Source organism: Macaca fascicularis, chromosome 10 (assembly GCF_037993035.2).
Source record: "Macaca fascicularis isolate 582-1 chromosome 10, T2T-MFA8v1.1".
Classification (NCBI taxonomy): Eukaryota; Metazoa; Chordata; class Mammalia; order Primates; family Cercopithecidae; genus Macaca; species Macaca fascicularis.
In genome coordinates, this window is record NC_088384.1 from 6754707 (window position 1) to 6774286 (window position 19580).

At 48.3% G+C, this 19580-nt stretch overlaps 1 protein-coding gene across 25 annotated transcripts in view; it reads right to left on the reverse strand.

The window, feature by feature from the left end:
• LOC102145378 (proline-rich protein 5) overlaps positions 1 to 19580 on the reverse strand; it is a 180831-nt gene that overhangs the window by 22163 nt on the left and 139088 nt on the right. For 21 of the 25 annotated variants that reach the window (XR_012418637.1, XR_012418638.1, XR_010578308.1 and 18 more), the window contains 2 exons: positions 18283 to 18381; positions 15041 to 15151 (listed from right to left, as the gene is read on the reverse strand). Coding sequence is in view for 22 of the 25 variants with exons in the window: in XM_065522008.2 (XP_065378080.1) it covers positions 15041 to 15151; positions 18283 to 18381 (210 nt within the window). In the remaining 3 variants the exon portion in view is untranslated. The remainder of the gene's footprint in view (positions 1 to 15040; positions 15152 to 18282; positions 18382 to 19580) is intronic. The other 4 variants (XM_074003557.1, XM_074003563.1, XM_074003562.1 and 1 more) reach the window with 1 other exon arrangement.

Consider the following 19580-nt stretch of genomic DNA (forward strand, 5'->3'; position numbering starts at 1 on the left):
CAGAGCAGGAAGAGACTCTGAGATTATCCAGCCCAACCTCTTCAGGCAGATGAGAAAACTGAGGTCTCCAAAGAGAGACTTGCCCAGAGCTGCCATGCTCCCAGCCAAGCGTGTTTTCCGCTGCATTTGAGGAACACCCATATCTACTCTGAGGCTCTCACAGTTAGCGGAACAACAGGGCCCCGGCATAAAATGACTACTCTCCATAGAGCAGCAACCCACAGTTTGGGTTTCTCCTCCCCTGCCCATCCCCTACTTGCTGGCTCAGAGAGAGGCTTGTTCAATGGACTGACAGAGTCAGTGCTGTGCATAACAATGACCCCAGGGGACTCTGGTTGGCAGATGTGCTGTTTCCTGGCTGGGCGGGGATGCCCAGGGCGGCGGTGAATCGTATCATACCACGTTCATCTCGTGCATCTCAATGTGTGCATGCCAGGGTCAGGTCTCAGCAAGGATGCACAAACTGCATTAAACCCACACCATGAACTAAAGTTCTAAGATGCATGCTGGGCAGGAGGACCCAGGAGCACAGTGCACAATTCACTGGTCAGCACAGTGTGCTCTGCGGCCAATCACTCCCACCTGGCTTTTCAACATTTGTCCACCCACTGGAGGGCATCGGGGATTCTCAGCACATAATTCTTGCTTGTACCCTTCCCCTCGGGAGATGTGCTTAGAGTAATTCAGAGCATGTTTTTTCTCTGGTTTTGCATGCAAGGAATGCACAAATAAGGAGAAATTGTGACTTTTTAAAAACAGTAGGGGCTGGGTGCAGTGGATCATTCCTGTAATCTCAGCACTTTGGGAGGTCAATGTGGGTGGATCACCTGAGGTCAGGAATTCGACCAGCCTGGCCAATATGGTGAAACCCCATCTCTACCAAAAATACAAAAATTAGCCAGGTATGATGGCACGCACCTGTAGTCCCAGCTACTCAGGAGGCGGGGGCAGGAGAATTGCTTGAACCAGGGAGGTGGATGTTGCAGTGAGCTGAGATCGTGCCATTGCACTCCAACGTGGGTGACAGAGTGAGACTGTCTCAAAACAAACAAACGAAAGAAAGAAAAAGAAGGAAGGAAGGAAGGAAAGAAAGAAAGAAAAGAAAGAAAAGGGAAGGGGGAGGGAGGAATGGCAACCTGAAATTACAGTGATAGCGGGGAGTGCTAAGCAGGCCTGCCTCAGTTGGGCACCCAGGCTTTTCCCAACCCTCTTAGATGGTCATGCATCTTTTTTTTTTTTTCTTTTGAGACGGAGTCTCGCTGTGTCTCCCAGGCTGGAGTGCAGTGGCGCGATCTCAGCTCACTGCCAGCTCCGCCTCCCGGGTTCGCGCCATTCTCCCGCCTCAGCCTCCGAGTAGCTGGAACTACAGGCGCCCACCATCACGCCCGGCTAGTTTTTTGTATTTTTAGTAGAGACGGGGTTTCACCGTGTTAGCCAGGATGGTCTCGATCTCCTGACCTCGTGATCCACCCGCCTCGGCCTCCCAAAGTGCTGGGATTACAGGCGTGAGCCACCGCGCCCGGCCTCATTCATCTTCTAAATGTAACATCTCCCCTCCCAATATTTGAAATGGGATGAATGGCTGCAGCTTGCGTCACTGACCTGCAAAGTTCTCAGTCAGAGTCAGCCAGGGAGGTCCTGGATGCCCACGGAAACGGGCAGTGCATGTGAACGATCACAGTGACCACTGTGTACTGAGGACCTACTGTGCACCACATGCAATACTAAAGCCCACTCACTGCATCACTGTGCCCTCATTTTTATAGAGGACAAAACTGAGGCTCAGGAAAATTATCGTGTCTGGAGTCACACAGCCTAGGGTTGGCTACAGCCAGGGTTCAAATTAAAATCTGACTTCAAAGTCCTCATTATACCTGGGTTCAAAAGACAAGCAGTGTGGCACACACCCGTAATCCCAGCTACTCAGGAGGCTGAGGCAGGAACATTACTTGGCCCCAAGAGTTTGAAAGAGCCGTGGCAACATAGTGAGATCCTGTCTCCAAAAAAAAAAAAAAAAAAAAAAAAAAAAGTACAGATCACAGTCTTGAATTTAGAGTTAGGATGTGGTACAAGGTGGAGGTGCTGTGAGGTGAAAGGTGGCAACAAGGCACTGGAATCCTGTAGTCTCACATGTGCAGGGCTGCCTCTCTTTGTAGGTAGATGGGGAAGGAGAAACTGCTTGGTATCCTTAGCGAGGTCAGTCCCCAAAACTAACGGGGTAGAGGTTCTGGCAAGTCAGGTTGGCACACATGGCTCAGAACCAGAGCCTATGGGAGGCCAGCGTCCCACCCTGGAGGCTGATCGCAAAGAGAAGGACAGTGTACTCTCCAGACAGCCACATGGTACAGGAGGCGGAAGAAGAGCATATCTCAAACACACAGGGAAAAAAAGACTAGAAAAACAGATACTTATCAGTTCTTTTCTAACAAAAGTGAGCCCTGGCTCAGTTAAAACCTTGGCTCTGGGAGATAAGCAAAAACTAAAAGGGCCACATGGTCCTCCTTGATAATAAGATCACCATCAGATCATGTTTCTTCCAGTGGCAAAGAAGGAGTGTTAGAGTGGGGTGGAAGACAACACCCAAAAGTTGTATTCTCTGAAGAGTCTGCAAGTCCCCAATCCTTCTTTTTTTTTTTGAGACTGAGTCTCACTCTGTTGCCATGCTGGAGTGCAGTGGTGCGATCTTGGCTCACTGCAACCTTCGCCTCCTGGGTTCAACTGATTCTCCTGCCTCAGTCTCTTGAGTAGCTGGGACTACAGGCGCCTGCCATCAAGCTCAGCTAATCTTTTTGTATTTTTAGTAGAGATGGGGTTTCACCATGTTGGCCAGGATAGTCTCAATCTCTTGACCTTGTGATCCGCCCGCCTCGGCCTCCCAAAGTGCTGGGACTACAGGCATGAGCCACTGTGCCCGGCTCCACAATCCTTCTTTATTAGAACTAGATTGTTATAAATTAAGATATAAATTCTAATCCCTAAGGCAACAATTGAGAAAATACTTTAAATATATACATAGCAAAAGAAACAAAAAATTGAAACGGTATGCTAGAAAGTATGTATTTAACACAAAAGAAGGTATTAATGAAGACATAAAGGAACAAAAAAGACATAAGACATATAGAAAACAAATAGCAAAATAGCAGATGTAACTTCTGCCTTATAAGTAATCACACTAAATATAAATGGATTAAATAATAAAGAAGGTGGAATGGGGAAAAACATGACCTAATTATATGCCGCCTGCAAGAGACACATTTTAGCTTCAAAGACACAAATAGGTTGAAAGTAAAACCTAGAAGGCCGGGCGCGGTGGCTCAAGCCTGTAATCCCAGCACTTTGGGAGGCCGAGGCGGGCGGATCACAAGGTCAGGAGATCGAGACCACAGTGAAACCCCGTCTCTACTAAAAATACAAAAAATTAGCCGGGCGCGGTGGCAGGCGCCTGTAGTCCTAGCTACTCAGGAGGCTGAGGCAGGAGAATGGCGTGAACCCAGGAGGCGGAGCTTGCAGTGAGCCGAGATCGCGCCACTGCACTCCAGCCTGGGCAACAGCGTGAGACTCCGTCTCAAAAAAAAAAAAAAAAAAAAAAAAAAAAGAAAGTAAAACCTATTTTCACCCTAGATACAAAGATACACCATGCAAACAGCAACTAAAAACAGCTGTAATGGCTATATTAATATCAGACAAAATAGACTTTAACACAAAAATTGTTACTAGTGGCAAGGAAGGACATTTTTATCATCATGCAAGGATTCATAAGAAAGTAAGAATCATAAAAATTTATGCACCTAACAATACAGCCCCTAAACATATGAAGCCAAAAGAGACAGAATTGAAGGGAGAAATAAATAATTTTAAAATAATACTGGAGACTTCAATCCCCTGCTTTCAATAATAAATAGAACAACTAGGCAGAAATTGACAGAGAAATAGAAGACTGAAAAACACTAGAAACCAAGTAGACTTAACTGACATTTATAGAGCACTCCACCCAACAATAATAGAATGTACATTTTTCTCATGTGTCCATTGAATATTCTCCAGGCTAGACCATGTTATACCATATAACAAGCCTCCATAAATCTAAAGTTAAATCATACAAAGTAAGTTATCTAATTATAATAAAAGAAAACTGAAAATCAATACAGATATGTGAAAATTTAACAACAGACTCCTAGAAACCAATGAATCAAAGAAAAAAATTACAAGAGAAATTAGAAAATATTTTAAGATTAAAATGGTGGAAATAATACACTAACAGATACACCTATTGCAGGACTTAACGAGAGAAATTTATAGCCATAAACGCTTACATTGCAAAAAGAAAGATTTCAAAATAATAAACATTGCACCTTAAAAAACTGGAAAAAGAAAATGAACTAAATCTGACACAGGCAGAAGGAAGAAAGTAAAGATTAGAGTAGAAATAAATAGAAAATAGGAAAATAATACAGAACATCATCAAAACCAAAAGTTGGCTCCTTGAAAAGATCAACAAATTGACAAGTTTTTTGTTTTTTTGTTTTTTTGTTTTTTTTTTTTGAGGCGGAGTCTTCACTCTGTCGCCCAGGCTGGAGTGCAGTGGCACCATCTCGGCTCACTGCAAGCTCCGCCTCCCGGGTTCGCGCCATTCTCCTGCCTCAGCCTCCGGAGTAGCTGGGACTACAGGCGCCCGCCACGGCGCCCGGCTAATTTTTTGTATTTTAGTAGAGACGGGGTTTCACCGTGTTAGCCAGGATGGTCTCGATCTACTGACCTCGTGATCCGCCTGCCTCGGCCTCCCAAAGTGCAGGGATTACAGGCGTGAGCCACCGCGCCCGGCCAAATTGACAAGTTTTTAGCCAGACTGACCAAGAAAAAAAAGGGTGAAGATTCAAATTACTAAAATCAGGAATGAAAGAGGAAACATTACTAGTGACATTATACAAATAAAAGGATTATGAAGAAGTACTATAAACAATTACATGCCAACTAATTAGAAAACCTAGAGGAAACAAACAAATTCCTGGAAAGACACAAACTATCAAAATTGACTCAAGAAGAAATATAAAATATGAATAAATACAACAAGCAAAGAGGTTACATTAGTAATTTTAAAACTTCCCACAAAGTAAAGCCTAAGATCAGATAGCTTCAGTGGTGAATTCTGTCAAATGTTTAACAAATTAACTCTAATATAGTGCAAATTCTTCCAAAAAATAGAAGAGGAGGAAACACTTCCCAACTCATTCTAAGGCCAGTATCACCAAAACCAGACAAAGATATCGTAAGACAAGAAAATGACAAACTAATATTTCTTATAAATACAAAATCCTCAACAAAATACAAGCAAAGCAAATCCAGTAATACATGAAAAATATTATACACCATGAACACAAATTATTTATCCCAGGAATACAAGGTTTATTCAACATATAAAAATCAATCAATATAATATACCATATCAATAATATAAAGGACAAAAGCCATGTGATTATCTCAACGGTGATGAAAAGCATTTGACAAAACCTAACACCTTTACATGAACAAACAAACCACTCAACAAACTAGAAACAGAAATGATGTTCCCAGCCTGGGCAACATAATGAGACCCTGTCTCTACAAAACAAATGTAAAAATTAACCAGGTATGGTGGTATATACCTATAGTACCAGCTACTTGGGAAACTGAGACAGGAGGATCACTGCAGCCCAGGAGTTTGAGGTTACACTGATCTATATAATTGCACCACTGCACTCCAGCCTAGGCCACAGAGGGAGACTCTATCTCAAAATAAATAAACAAATAAATAAAAACTAAAAAAAAAAAAAAAAAAAAAAAGAAAAGAAAAGAAAAAAGTTCTCTTTTTTTTTTTTGAGGCAGAGTCTCGCTCTGTCTCCCAGGCTGGAGTGTAGTGGCGCCATCTCTGCTCACTGCAAGCTCCGCCCCCTGGGTTCATACCATTCTCCTGCCTCAGCCTCCCGAGTAACTGGGACTACAGGTGCCCGCCACCACACCTGGCTAATTTTTTGTATTTTTTAGTAGAGACGGGGTTTCACCGTGCTAGCCAGGATGGTCTCGATCTCCTGACCTCGTGATCCGCCCACCTCAGCCTCCCAAAGTTCTGGGATTACAGGCGTGAGCCACTGCGCCCAGCCAAAAAGATGTTTCTTAACCTGATAAAGGGCATCTATGAAAAGCACACAGCTAACATTATACTTAGTAGTGAAGGACTAACTGTTGATTCTTTTTTTGTTGTTGTTGTTTTTGAATAGACACAGAGTCTTGCTATGTTGCCCATGCTAGTCTTGAGCTCATGGCCTCAAGCAATCCTTCCACCTCAGTCACCCAAATAGCTGGGATTATAGGTACATGCTGCTCAGCCCAGCTTAACTGCTGATTCTTAAGATCAGGAATAAGACAAGGATGTCTGCTGTCATCATTTTTATTCAACAATGTATTGGAGGTTACAGTCAGGCATAATTAGGCAATAAAAGGCATTAGGTTGAAAAGGAAGAAAGCCATCTGTATTTGCAGATGACATGATCCTGGATATAGAAAATTCTAAAAAATCCACACACAAAAAATATTAGAACTAATAAACAAGTTCAGTAGGGTTGCAGGACACAAGATCAATATATTTTAAAAATGTATTTCTAGAAACTAGCAATCAGTAACAAAAAGATAGATTAAAAATTACATTGATGGCCAGGTGCAGTGGCTCACGTCTGTAATCCCAGCATTTTGGGAGGCCGATGCAGGCAGATCACCAGAGGTCAGGAGTTTGAGACCAGCCTGGCCAAGATGGTGAAACCCCATCTCTAGGCCGGGCGCGGTGGCTCACGCTTGTAATCACAGCACTTTGGGAGGCCGAGACGGGCGGATCACGAGGTCAGGAGATCGAGACCATCTGACTAACACGGTGAAACCCCGTCTCTACTAAAAATACAAAAATTAGCCGGGCATGGTGGCAGGTGCCTGTAGTCCCAGCTACTCGGGAGGCTGAGGCAGGAGAATGGCGTGAACCCGGGAGGCAGAGCTTGCAGTGAGTGGAGATCGGGCCTCTGCACACCAGCCTGGGCGACAGAGCGAGACTCCGTCTCAAAAAAAAAAAAAGAAACCCCATCTCTACTAAAAATACAAAATTAGCTGGGTGTGGTGGCTACAGGTGACTACACCTGTAGTCCCAGCTACTGGGGAGGCTTAGGCAGGAGAATCACTTGAACCCAGGAGGCAGAGGTTGTAGTGAGCCAAGATCGCACCACTGCACTCCAGCCTAGGCAACAGGGCAAGACTCTGTCTCAAAAAAAAAAAAAAAAAAATTACATTGACAATAGCATCACAAATCAAAAAAAAAAAAAATTTAACAAAAAAGTTCAAAAAACTGGTACAGTGAAAACTATAAAATGCCATTGAAAAAAAGTTAAAATACCTAAATAAATAGAAAGACATCCCATGTTCATGGATTGGAAGACTACTATTAAGATGGCAATACCCTCAAAATTGGTCTACACTCACAGCACAAGCCCTGTTGAAATCCCAGCTGCCTTTTACAGAAATGAACAAGCTGATACTAAAATGAATACGGAAATTAAAGAGATGCAGAATAGCCAAAACAATCTTGAAAAAAAAGTTGGAGGGCTCACAATTCCCAATTTCAAAACTTACTACAAAGCTACAGTAATCAAGATTGTGTGGTGCTGGCATAAAGATAAACATACAGACCAACAGACAAGAATTAGAGTGCCCAGAAATAAACTCTCATGTTTATTGGTTTTTGACAAGGTACCAAGACAAGTGAATGGGGAAAAGAAAAGTATTTTCTTTTCTTTTTTTGGAGATGGAGTTTTGCTCTTGTCACCCAGGCTGGAGTACAATGGCACAATCTCGGCTCACTGCAACCTCCGCCTCCCAGATTCAAGTGATTCTCCTGTCTCAGCCCCACGAGTAGTTGGGATTACAGGAGCCCGCCACCACGCCCAGCAAATTTTTTTGTATTATTAGTAGAGACATCAGTTTCACCATGTTGGTCAGGCTGGTCTCGAACTCCTGACCTCAAGTGATCGACCCGCCTCAGCCTACCAAAGTGCTGGGATTACATACAGGCATGAGCCACCCTGCCTGGCCAGGAAAAGTCTTTTCAAAAAATGGTGCTGTAACAACATGCAAAGAAGCAAATCAGACCTCACGTCACAACATATAGAAAAATCTACTCAAAACGTTATCAAAGACCCAAATCTAACAGCTAAATGGTAAAACTCTTGGAAGAAAACATAGGCATGAATTGTCATGGTCTTGGATTTGGCAATGATTTCTTAGATAAAACACCAAAAGCACAAGTGACAAAAGAAAAAAATAGATAAACTGGACTTCATCAAAATGTAACTTTTATGCTTCAGAAGATACCATCAAAAGGTGTAGAGACAACACATAGGATGGAAGAAAACACTGGCAAACCACACATCTGATAAGGGCCTAGGATCTAGCATATATCAACAAATCTTTACAACAATGAAAAGACAGTTCAAACAAAAAATAGGCAAAGGATCTAGTGAATATACATTTCTCCAAAGAAGGTAAACAAAGGGCTGATAAGCACATGAAAAGATGCTTAACAGCATTAGGCATCAGTGAAATGTGAAACAAAGCTATAATGAACTACACTTGACATCTACTAGGATGGCTATGATGAAAAATAAAAAACAGGCCAGGCTCAGTGGCTCATACCTGTAATCCCAGCATTTTGGGAGACCAAGATGGGTGGATTACCTGAAGTCAGGAGTTCGAGACCAGCCTGGCCAACATGGTGAAACCTCGTCTCTATTAAAAATAGAAAAAAATTCACTGGGCGTGGTGGCACATGCCTGTAGTCCCATATCCTCGGGAGCGTGAGACAGGAGAATCACTTGAATGCAGGACGTGGAGGTTGCAGTGAGCCAAGATCATGTCATTGCACTCCAGCCTGGGTGACAGAGCAAGACTTTGTCTCAAAAAACAAAAAACAAACCAAAAAAATTAGCTGGGTATGGTGGCAGGTACCTGCAATCCCAGCTACTCAGGAGGCTGAGGCAGGAGAATCATCTGAACTGGAAGGCAGAGGTTGCAGTGAGCCAGATTGCGCCACTGCACTCCAGCCTGGGCAATGGAGCAAGACTCCACCTTAAAAAAAACAAAACAGGCCGGGCGCGGTGGCTCAAGCCTGTAATCCCAGCACTTTGGGAGGCCGAGATGGGCAGATCACGAGGTCAGGAGATCGAGACCATCCTGGCTAACACAGTGAAACCCCGTCTCTACTAAAAATACAAAAACTTAGCCGGACAAGGTGGCAGGCGCCTGTAGTCCCAGCTACTCTGGAGACTGAGGCAGGAGAATGGTGTGAATCCGGGAGGCGGAGCTTGCAGTGAGCTGAGATCAGGCCACTGCACTCCAGCCTGGGTGACAGAGCGAGACTCCGTCTCAAAAACAAAACAAAACAAAACAAAACAAAACAAAACAAAACACAGTAACGGCCAGGTGCAGTGGCTCATGCTTGTAATCCCAGCATTTTGGGAAGCTGAGGAGGGTGGATCACCTGAGGTCACGAGTTTGCCACCAGCCTCGCCAACGTGGCAAAACCCTGTCTCTACTAAAAATACAAAACTTAGCCGGGCGTGGTAGCGTGCACCTGTAGTCCCAGTTACTCAGGAGGCTGAGACAGGAGAATCGCTTGAACCCGGGAGGCAGAGTTTGCAGTGAGCAGAGATCACGCCGCTGCACTCCAGCCTGGGCAACAGAGGGAGATTCCCTCTCAAAAAAAAAAAAAAAAAAGATTAAAAAGAAAAAAGAAAAAAAATGCCAGAGCTCAGCCATGACCTGCTCCACCCAGGCCTAAGGACACCTCAAGCTCTGCCCTGTACCCACCTCCCCCAGCTGCCCACACAGGCCTCAGGTTTCCATTTTTCCTCTTCAGGGATGGCAAGCAAAGACCTCTTGAATCTTTGACTTCCCTTTAATGTATTAACTTAATTAGCTCATTCTTTTATTTTTATTTATTTATTTATTTTTTTTTTGAGACGGAGTCTCACTCTGTCCCCCTTGCTGGAGTGCAGTGGCCGGATCTCAGCTCACTGCAAGCTCCGCCTCCCGGGTTCAGGCCATTCTCCTGTCTCAGCCTCCCGAGTAGCTGGGACTACAGGCGCCCGCCACCTCGCCCGGCTAGTTTTTTTGTATTTTTTTAGTAGAGACGGGGTTTCACTGTGTTAGCCAGGATGGTCTCGATCTCCTGACCTCGTGATCCACCCGTCTCGGCCTCCCAAAGTGCTGGGATTACAGGCTTGAGCCACCGCGCCCGGCCTTAATTAGCTCATTCTAAGGTGATAGCTTTCTGCTGTATGCTTTTGAACTTAACTCGGCAAATTAACATTTGTGAATAGGATTCAGTTATGAATTTTAATGACTTTCATTCATTCACAGTCCAAACAAATTACATATCTAGTGCTTCCTTTAAAATGTTTATTGCCATTTTATTATAATCATTGGCAATGAAACCACATATTAATTTAAAGAGGCAACTGCATGGATTCTCGCTCCAAGCGGCACGCGCAGTGTGGCCCATTGTCCCGAAAGCAGCTAAGGACCGGACTTTTACAGTTACAACTGGCCCTGGAGAGGGATGGACTATGGCAAGGTGACAGTTAAAGCCAATGGCCCTGCATTAGTATGCTCTGAAAGGCACCTGCTCAGAATGCAGCGTATCTCTTGGTGGCCTTCTAGGAGTTGAGGCCTACAGCCATGGCTAACCATTTTCCCACACTTCACTCACGTAGATGGCTTTCGAAGTCTGTGAGCTGTGCTTGTTTTTTCTTTCTTTCTTTCTTTCTTTTTTTTTTAAGGGGGAGTCTCTCTCTGTCTCCCGGGCTGGAGTGCAATGGCAAAGTCTCGGCTCACTGCAACCTCTGCCTCCCGGGTTCAAGCAATTCTCCTGCCTTAGCCTCCCGAGTAGCTGGGATTATAGGCGTGCGGCACCAAGCCCGGCAAATTTTTTTTTTTTTTTTTTGTATTTTTAGTAGAGACGGGGTTTCACCATACTGGCCAAGCTGGTCTTGAACTCCTGACCTCAGGTGATCCACCCGCCTCGGCCTCCCAAAGTGTTGGGATTACAGGTGTGAGCCACCATACCTGGCCTTTGTTTATCCTTTTTAAAGTTTTGTTAGATGATAAGAAGAGAGAAGTGACTCTGAACAATAAAATAAGAGATGAGAAAGGCGTGGCTGGAGTCTCCCAGCTAAGGACCCACCCCTAGGCCCCTGTGTGTCAGAGCACATGGAAGCAGTATCAGCCCAGCAGAGCCCCAGTAATGGGCTGGAGGCACAGGGCTTCAGGAACATGGGGAAAGCGGTCATCTGATGGCTGGAAAATCCTGGCTTGGGCCAGGTGTGGTGGCTCACACCTGTAATCCCAGTAGAAGGCCAAGGCAGGTGGATCACTTGAGGTCAGGAGTTCGAGACCAGCCTGGCCAACATGGTGAATCCCCGCTTGTACTAAAAATACAAAAAAATTAGCTGGGTGTGGTGGCATGTGCCTATAGTCCCAGCTAATCAGGAGGCTGAGGCAGGAGAATTGCTTAAATCCGGAAAGCAGAGGTTGCAGGGAGCCAAGATCCTGCCACTGCACTCCAGCCTAGGCAACAAAGTGAGACTCCATCTCAAAAAAAAAAAAAAAAAAAAAAAAGTCTCAAAAAAAACCAAAATTCTGGTCTGCTGGCTCAGCCTGCTCAAGGGCTGAGTTCTCACCAGCGCCCCCAGGAGGAGCCTGAGGTCACTGCAGGTGCCTGCCCAGCCCAGCATTCCTGGGCGGCCCCTAAGGGGTGATGGGAGCTGAAGAGCTGTTCATACCCGCACATTCTCACAATGTCTGAAAAAGGAAAAGGAAGTACTATTTGGTAGTAAACTATGTGTTCCAGATATATTTGGGGTGAACATTCTATTTCAACATATATTCTCTTGCTCATTTACTGGCACAGTGCTTACAAAATGTCTAAGTGGCAACCCTTTGTGTGTGTGCCTAGTTGGGGAAGGCGAGGGTGAAACAGAGCTGTACTGTGCAGTACAACTGTCAAAAGTCACTTGCGACAGTTCTAATTGAAATCAGTTAAAATGAAATACAATTAGAAATTCAGCGTCTGCACCAGCCGCACCAAGCACTGGCTACCATACCGGGCCGAGCAGACCAGGTCCATCCTGACAGAGTTCCATCAGACAGTGCTGGTCTAGGGGTCCACGCTGGGGCACCAATGGTCCTCTTTAGTGTTGAGATGCCCACCCAGCTTCACATTTGCACTCTAGGCCCATCCCTCTCCTGGGCTCAAGCACCCTAGAAGCAACCTTTGCTGGTTCTGGAAATAAGATTTAGACACACTTCCCTCCCCCTAGACTCACAACTACCCACCACTCACTACCACCTGCTTTATTTTCATGTGGCCCCAGTAACCAATTACCGTCAACTCGGTGGCTTAAAACAACACAAATGGGCCAGGCGAGGTGGCTCACACCTGTAATCCTGGCACTTTGGGAGGCCAAGGCAGGTGGATCACCTGAGGTCATGAGTTCAAGACCAGCCTGGCCAACATGGTGAAACCCCATCTCTATTAAAAATACAAAAATTGGCCGGGCGCGGTGGCTCAAGCCTGTAATCCCAGCACTTTGGGAGGCCGAGACGGGCGGATCACGAGGTCAGGAGATCGAGACCATCCTGGCGAACACGGTGAAACCCCGTCTCTACTAAAAAATACAAAAAACTAGCCGGGCGAGGCGGCGGGCGCCTGTAGTCCCAGCTACTCGGGAGGCTGAGGCAGGAGAATGGCGTAAACCCGGGGGGCGGAGCTTGCAGTGAGCTGAGATCCGGCTACTGCACTCCAGCCCGGGCGACAGAGCCAGACTCCGTCTCAAAAAAAAAAAAAAAAAAAAAAAAAAAAAATACAAAAATTAGCCAGGCGTGGCAATGGACACCTATAATCCCAGCTACTTGGGAGGCTGAGGCAGGAGAATTGCTTGAACCCGGGGAGCAGAGGTTGCAGTGAGCTGAGGTCACACCACTGCACTCCAGCCTGGGGGACAGAGCGAGACTCCGTCTCAAAAAAAAAAAAAAGCAAAACGAACAAACAAAACACCCAAATGTATTATCTCATATCCTGGAGGTGTCAGGAGTCAAAAAGGGGTTGACCAGACTGTGTTCCACCTGGAGGCTCCGGGGAGAATCCATTCCTTGCCTTTTTCAGTTTCTAGAGGTGCCTGAGTACCTTGGCTTCTGGCCCCGCACCTCTCTGGCCTCTGCTTCTGCTGCCACATCTCCTCTGACTCTGACCCTCCTGCCTTTTTTTTTTTTTTTTTTTTTTTGAGACAGAGTCTGGCTCTGTCGCCCAGGCTGGAGTGCAGTGGCCGGATCTCAGCTCACTGCAAGCTCCGCCTCCCGGGTTCACGCCATTCTCCGGCCTCAGCCTCCCGAGTAGCTGGGACTACAGGCGCCCACCACCTCGCCCGGCTAGTTTTTTTTTTTGTATTTCTTAATAGAGACGGGGTTTCACCGTGTTAGCCAGGATGGTTTCGATCTCCTGACCTCGTGATCCGCCCGTCTCGGCCTCCCAAAGTGCTGGGATTACAGGCTTGAGCCACCGCGCCCGGCCCCCTCCTGCCTCTCTCGTAAAGATGCTGGCGATTGTTTTGGGCCCACCAGAGAACCCAGAATAACCCCCCATCCCAAGATCCTTCACTTAATCATTTCTGCTGCAAAGCCCCTTTTGCCACGTAAGGTGACCTAATCACAGGTTCTGGGAATGAGGGTATGAACTTCATTGGGGTCCATGACTCTGTCTCCCTCCCTATCCTCTCTGAACTCCACCACTCTCGGCCAAGAAAGAAACAGGCAAGTCCCCAGGGCCGAATCCACTCCCCTCTAACCCCAGGAATGCCCTTGCCCACATGGCTCAGAAAGGGCGGGTGACCGATGCATCTCCTCCCCTGGCCCAGATGCCACCCAGAGCCTCCTCAGTTCTCAAAACCTTTCAAAATGTTTCAAAATCTACCCTGGGTGGCCAGGTGCAGTGGCTCACGCCTGTAATCCTGGCACTTTGGGAGGCTAAGGTGAGTGGATCGCTTGAGGTCATGAGTTCGAGACCAGCCAGGCAACATGACCACACTCTCTCTCTACTAAAAATACAAAAAAAATAGCCAGATGTGGTGGCAGGTGCCTGTAACCCCAGCTACTCAGGAGCCTGAGGCAGGAGAATAGCTTGAACCCAAGAGGCGGAGGTTGCGGTGAGCTGAGATGGAGCTACTGTACTCCAGCCTGAGAGGCAGAGCAAGACTCTGCTCCTGCCAGCCCAAAAAAGGATTGTATACCAGAAATAAGGAAACAAGCTGAGAGAAGAGGTGAGTTTGAGGTCATGCGGCTGATAAAGGGTATCAGGGAGGACAGGTTACGCTGCAGTAACAATGACCCCTAAATCTCAGTGGCTGAGTCCAGCACAAGCCTATCTTCTCTATGCCTGTGTCCAGCCTGGGTGTTAGCAGCGTGCACGGTGATGCGGGGATCAGGGATGCAGAGTGACCAGGCACCGTCTCTGCCTCACCCAGGCCTGTACGTGACCATGAGAGGCAGCTGCCCACTGGCTCCGGAAGCTTCTTCCGAGCACGACACGCCCCACATCCACACCTAAGCACATTCTGTGACCACGCCCTCCTTGAAGGTGGTGGGAAGTATATGCCCAGAGGGCAGCAGTGACAGAAGCTGGGGTGGGAACCCCAGAGACCCCATCCGCTACCCACTGCCGGTCCCCCCACCAGGCACAAAGCAGCGAGCACGCCCCCCCGCCCCCACCAGGCACAGAGCAGCGAGCACACAATCCCCCACCAGGCACCAAGCATCGAGCCGCAGCCTCAGTGAGGAGCTCAGGCTTTATCTTTCCTGCAGGGTTAAGCTTGGCTGCTGGAGACAAAAGTCTGGGGAAAATGTCTCTGGACTCCGAAGCGCCCCACAGCTCCCAGGGTCCAGGGCATAGGAGCAGGCACATCCCTGGCTCACTTACTATTGCAGACTGACGCCAAACTGCTGGGTGGGCAGCGGGGGCCGCGGGGGCGGCGTCTTGGTGGGAGGCGGCATCCGGCCCTCGTGCAGGCTCTGGAGCTTCTCATCGTACCTGCAGACACAACAGAGGCCGGGCTCTCACCTGGCAGGGGCAGCTGGCATCCATGGAGGCGCTGGGTGGAGCTGGCTACCCCACAAACACCTGCAGGACACCTGGGCATCCCCTCCCTCGGGGCACACACACCATGCTGCCAGCTCACACACATTCACATTCACGCGGTCACAATCCCCCACTGCTGTCGCCTATTCTTGCAACAGGCAGTAGCCCAGTCCCCAGCAAGTGTCCATTCTCTCCTGCGACCCCTGGCCAGCGGGCCTACCCTGGCCGGCAGAGTGGCCTCACCCGCTTGCCATGCGGCCAGCCCCGAGGTGGGCGTGACCACCCTCAGCTCTCCTGAGTGTCTGAAATTAAGACAAACGCTGGCTTGTAATGCTAAAGGGGACTTGTCCCTTTTGTTAATTACTTTGTCCCCAGTGTCTGGAAAGGGCTTGCTGCCTAGTAGATGCTCAATTAAAATATTTGTTGAATGAATGAAGAAAGCCATGAACAGCTGGACTCTGAAGAGGATGGATAAATTCTGAAGGAAGCTTAATGTTAAAGCCTTCCAGTAAAAAGAACCTCTGTGCTGGGCGCGGTGGCTCATGCCTGTAATCCCGCACTTTGGGAGGCCAAGGCAGGCGTTTCACTTGAGGTTAGGAGTTCAAGACCAGACTGGACAACATGATGAAACCCCGGTCTCTACCAAAATTACAAAAATTAGCTGGGCATGGTTGTGCACGCCTGTTATCCTAGCTACTTGGGAGGCTGAGGCAGGAGAATCACTTGAACCCAGGAGGTGCAGGTTGCAGTGAGCCAAGATCGTGCCATTGCAGCCTGGGCGACAGAGCAAGACTCTACCTCAAAAAAGAAAAGAAAAGAGCCTCTGTGCAGCAGGTAACAGTCCTCCCTTAACACAGTCCTCCCTTAACACAGTCCTCCCTTAACACAGGCCTCCCTTAACACAGTCCTCCCTTAACACAGGCCTCCCTTAACACGGTCCTCCCTTAACACGGTCCTCCCTTAACACAGGCCTCCCTTAACACAGTCCTCCCTTAACACAGGCAAATACATATTGAGGCCCTACTATGTGCCGGGCACTGTGCATACAGCAGTAACCTGACCACAGGATGGGGGGAGAACATGATCATTAGTCAGCAGTTCGGGAGCAAGGCAGTCAGTGACACAAGACGGTGCAGGCACACGTCGCAGAGGCACCCGGCACGCAGGAAAGGTCTGCAGAGAAGGCGGCACACTGGACTGAGCCTGGCCAGCCAAGCAGGTGTGAGCCGCTGCCACGTGCGGTTGGGTTGTCCTTTGTGAGTTAATCACAGCGCTCTGTGTCCCGAGTGGCTCCCCAGAGGTCTTTGTCCCTCATGAGGGGCCTACCATGAAAGGGTTATTTTGTGTACTTTACAGATTGGGAAACTGAGGCTTGTCAAGGTCTGGGGACTTGCCTCAGGTCACAAGCTGGGACGCCAGCCAGGATTCAGGACCCCAAGGCCCTGCCCTGCTGCTTTGCCAGTGGGTCTCAGCCTCCGGTCCTCGCAGCACCCACCAGGAAGTATGTGGGGGTAGATAAAATCCAGACTTAGCCCCCAAGTCTAGTAGATGCTCAATTAAAAGCATCAGGATTGGACGTGTCCTCTGGGGTTCTGCTGCACGGCTATGGAACAGGGGTACCGGCTCCCTACAGAGTAAGTTCAGGAGCTCCCAATGCCCAAGCCCACGCCCCTCTCCCAAACCTTGCCCCTCTGACTCACAGGACCCTGCACCCTCAGTGTTGCCAGCCACCTGCACATTCCAGAGGCCCTAGATTGCACCCAGTAGCCATTGAGAAGCCGGAGCTGGGTGTTTCAGATGCCGTCCATTTCATCCCCAAATTGCTCTCCCACGCGGGAGGATGTGAAGCTACCCTTTGTCACCAGATCAAATCACTTCCACCACAGAGCTGCTAAAAATACATCTTCTGAGCCGTCTCCATGGACTCCCCCGGGTCACTCTAGTGAGGTCTGGGAGTGGAGTCTTGCCAGGGCCCACGGCAGACCAAGGATTCCCATCATCCTCCCATGGCCTCTGGGTCCAGTTCACTCTCCTCTGCTCGGCACCAAGGACTCCCAGCCCAAGGTGACCTCCAGCTTCACGTTCACCAACTTCTGCTTGATCACTTGGGACTTCTTGCTGCCTCCAGATCTCCCAATATTTCACCCACATGTTTGCAGGAGGGCTTCCTGGCCTCTTGATCTAGCCAACTGTCCCTGTGAAACTCACTTTAAGAGCCACCTCCTCCTGGAAGTCTTCCTGGATTACCCCCACATATCAGTCCCCTTCCCAGCTGGGTTCAGTGCCTCCTCTGGCCCCTGTCATCACTGATTTGTGGCCCTCACTAGCCTGAGCGTGTCATGAGAGCAGGGACCACACTCTCTAAACACCTCTATATCACAGCACGTGCCACATGACTTGGCATCTGGAGAGAAGTTAATATCTCCATTGCCCTTGCAAAGCTACCAGTCTCACCTGCATGCACTTTGGCAAGAGCCTACTCCTTTAAAGGAGCCCCTCAGAGAGGGAGACAGGGGCAGAGGGAGACAGGGGCAGAGGGAACCCAGGCTGGGGGTCCAGAGACCCAGGCTGGATCTGCACACCCTGTACTGGCTGCGTGGCAAGCACCTTCCTGGGCAGCCTCTATTCATCCGGGCCTACGTTTAAGCCTCGTAGCAGACACACCAATCAAGCTTTCATCATCCAGCAGACAGGTCGTTTTCTAGAGCGCCCGCGACATCCCTGAGAACATTTCATTCTGTACACAGCGTTATCCACACGCCTGGGAAATTCCCCCAATTTTCTGCTCAAAAGCAAAAACGGTAAACACCAAGGCAACAAACGGCCAGTGCCCGGCTAGGGCTTTTTTTTAAATCAGTTCTGCAGCGGTGGGCGAGGTAAGCAGCCCGTCCTGCACACAACCTTTGCAATCTCATTTCTCTGAGTCAGCAGCTGCAGATCTTTGTTGACGCCGCAGATTTCTGAGCCAAAGCTAGCCAAGCACACATTTGGAAACAAAGCCTTAAACATTCATGGATCGAACCAAGCCCTTTGGAAGCACGAAGAGGTACTGATGTGGCTTCTGGGGTCTAACCGGCACTCACCGCAGAACTTCGGGAGGGATTATCAGCTGGTCGTATTTAAGGTGTTCATGGAGCTCGCTCAGGTAGTTGAAATAGGTGACTTTTTTCCCAAACTTGTGACTAAGAAAGCAGAAGCAAGAGAATAAAGAAACCATTAGGCGCCAGCAGAGAGGCCAAGGGTTGCAGGGAGGGAGGGGGAGCTGGCGGCAGACCAACGCAGGCATTTTTCATATTAAGAAAATGTAAACGCTGACACGACTTAAAACCCGAACAAGCAGCGCACGCCGGGAGATATTTTGCTTTCACGAGATCTCCAATGCACCAAACACTCTGGAGTGGCTCATCTGCATAAAAATAAATATCTGCCTCCAATTTACATCTGCCCTGAATTTGCATAGATATAGGAGATAGCGCGGAAGTGCCAAGAAGCACTCTTGGGGGATGCAGGTTAGGCAGGGGACACTAAGGCACTGGCACAGACAACCTCTGAGGTTGACGCCTGCCCCAGGGCAGCCTCAGCTGCTGGTGGTTTTGGGGTCAGTGGTGGCTTCACATTTGGCCACCTCTTCTAAGGACGAGGATAAACGAGGTTCTCCAGCTTTGTCTCCAGGACAGTCTCTGGGACCCCAGGGAGTAGCGCAGCCAGAAGGCCAGACATGCCCTGGGGTGCAGCAACTCCGTTTCCTCCCTCCCCTTGTGCCCCAGGGCAATTCACTCCCTCTCAGGGCCTGGATCTGAAAGTGGGGGGTTCCTTCTCCTAAGTGAGGGCGGAAGACAATGCAAGGCTATTTGCACGTCTAGTCCGCTGCCTGATGTCTGGTGGACATGCTTGCTGCGACGACTGCTATTAGTAACAAGGCTCAGCATGAAGTGCGAAGTGGGGATCACTAACAGATAGATGTGAGCATGCCTTTATACAGAAGCCTGCAATCCTCCCCCTTCTTTATGACAGTCTAGGTTTGGTTTTTGTCATACATATATGAGTTTTATTTTGTAGGACAGTATTATTTCCTTATTGTATATGTTTAAGATATACAACTTCTCCCCCCCCGCCCCGAGATGGAGTCTCGCTCTGTCATGCAAGCTGGAGTGCAGTGGTGTGATCTCGGCTCACTGCAGCCTCTGACTCCTGGGTTCAAGTGATTCTCCTGCCTCAGCCTCCCGAGTAGCTGGGATTACAGGTGCACACCACCACTCCTAATTTTTGTATTTTTAGTAGACACAGGGTTTCTCCATGTTGGCCAGGCTGATCTTGAACTCCTGACCTCATAATCTGGCCAGTTCGGCCTCCCAAAGTGCTGGGATCACAGGCATGAGCC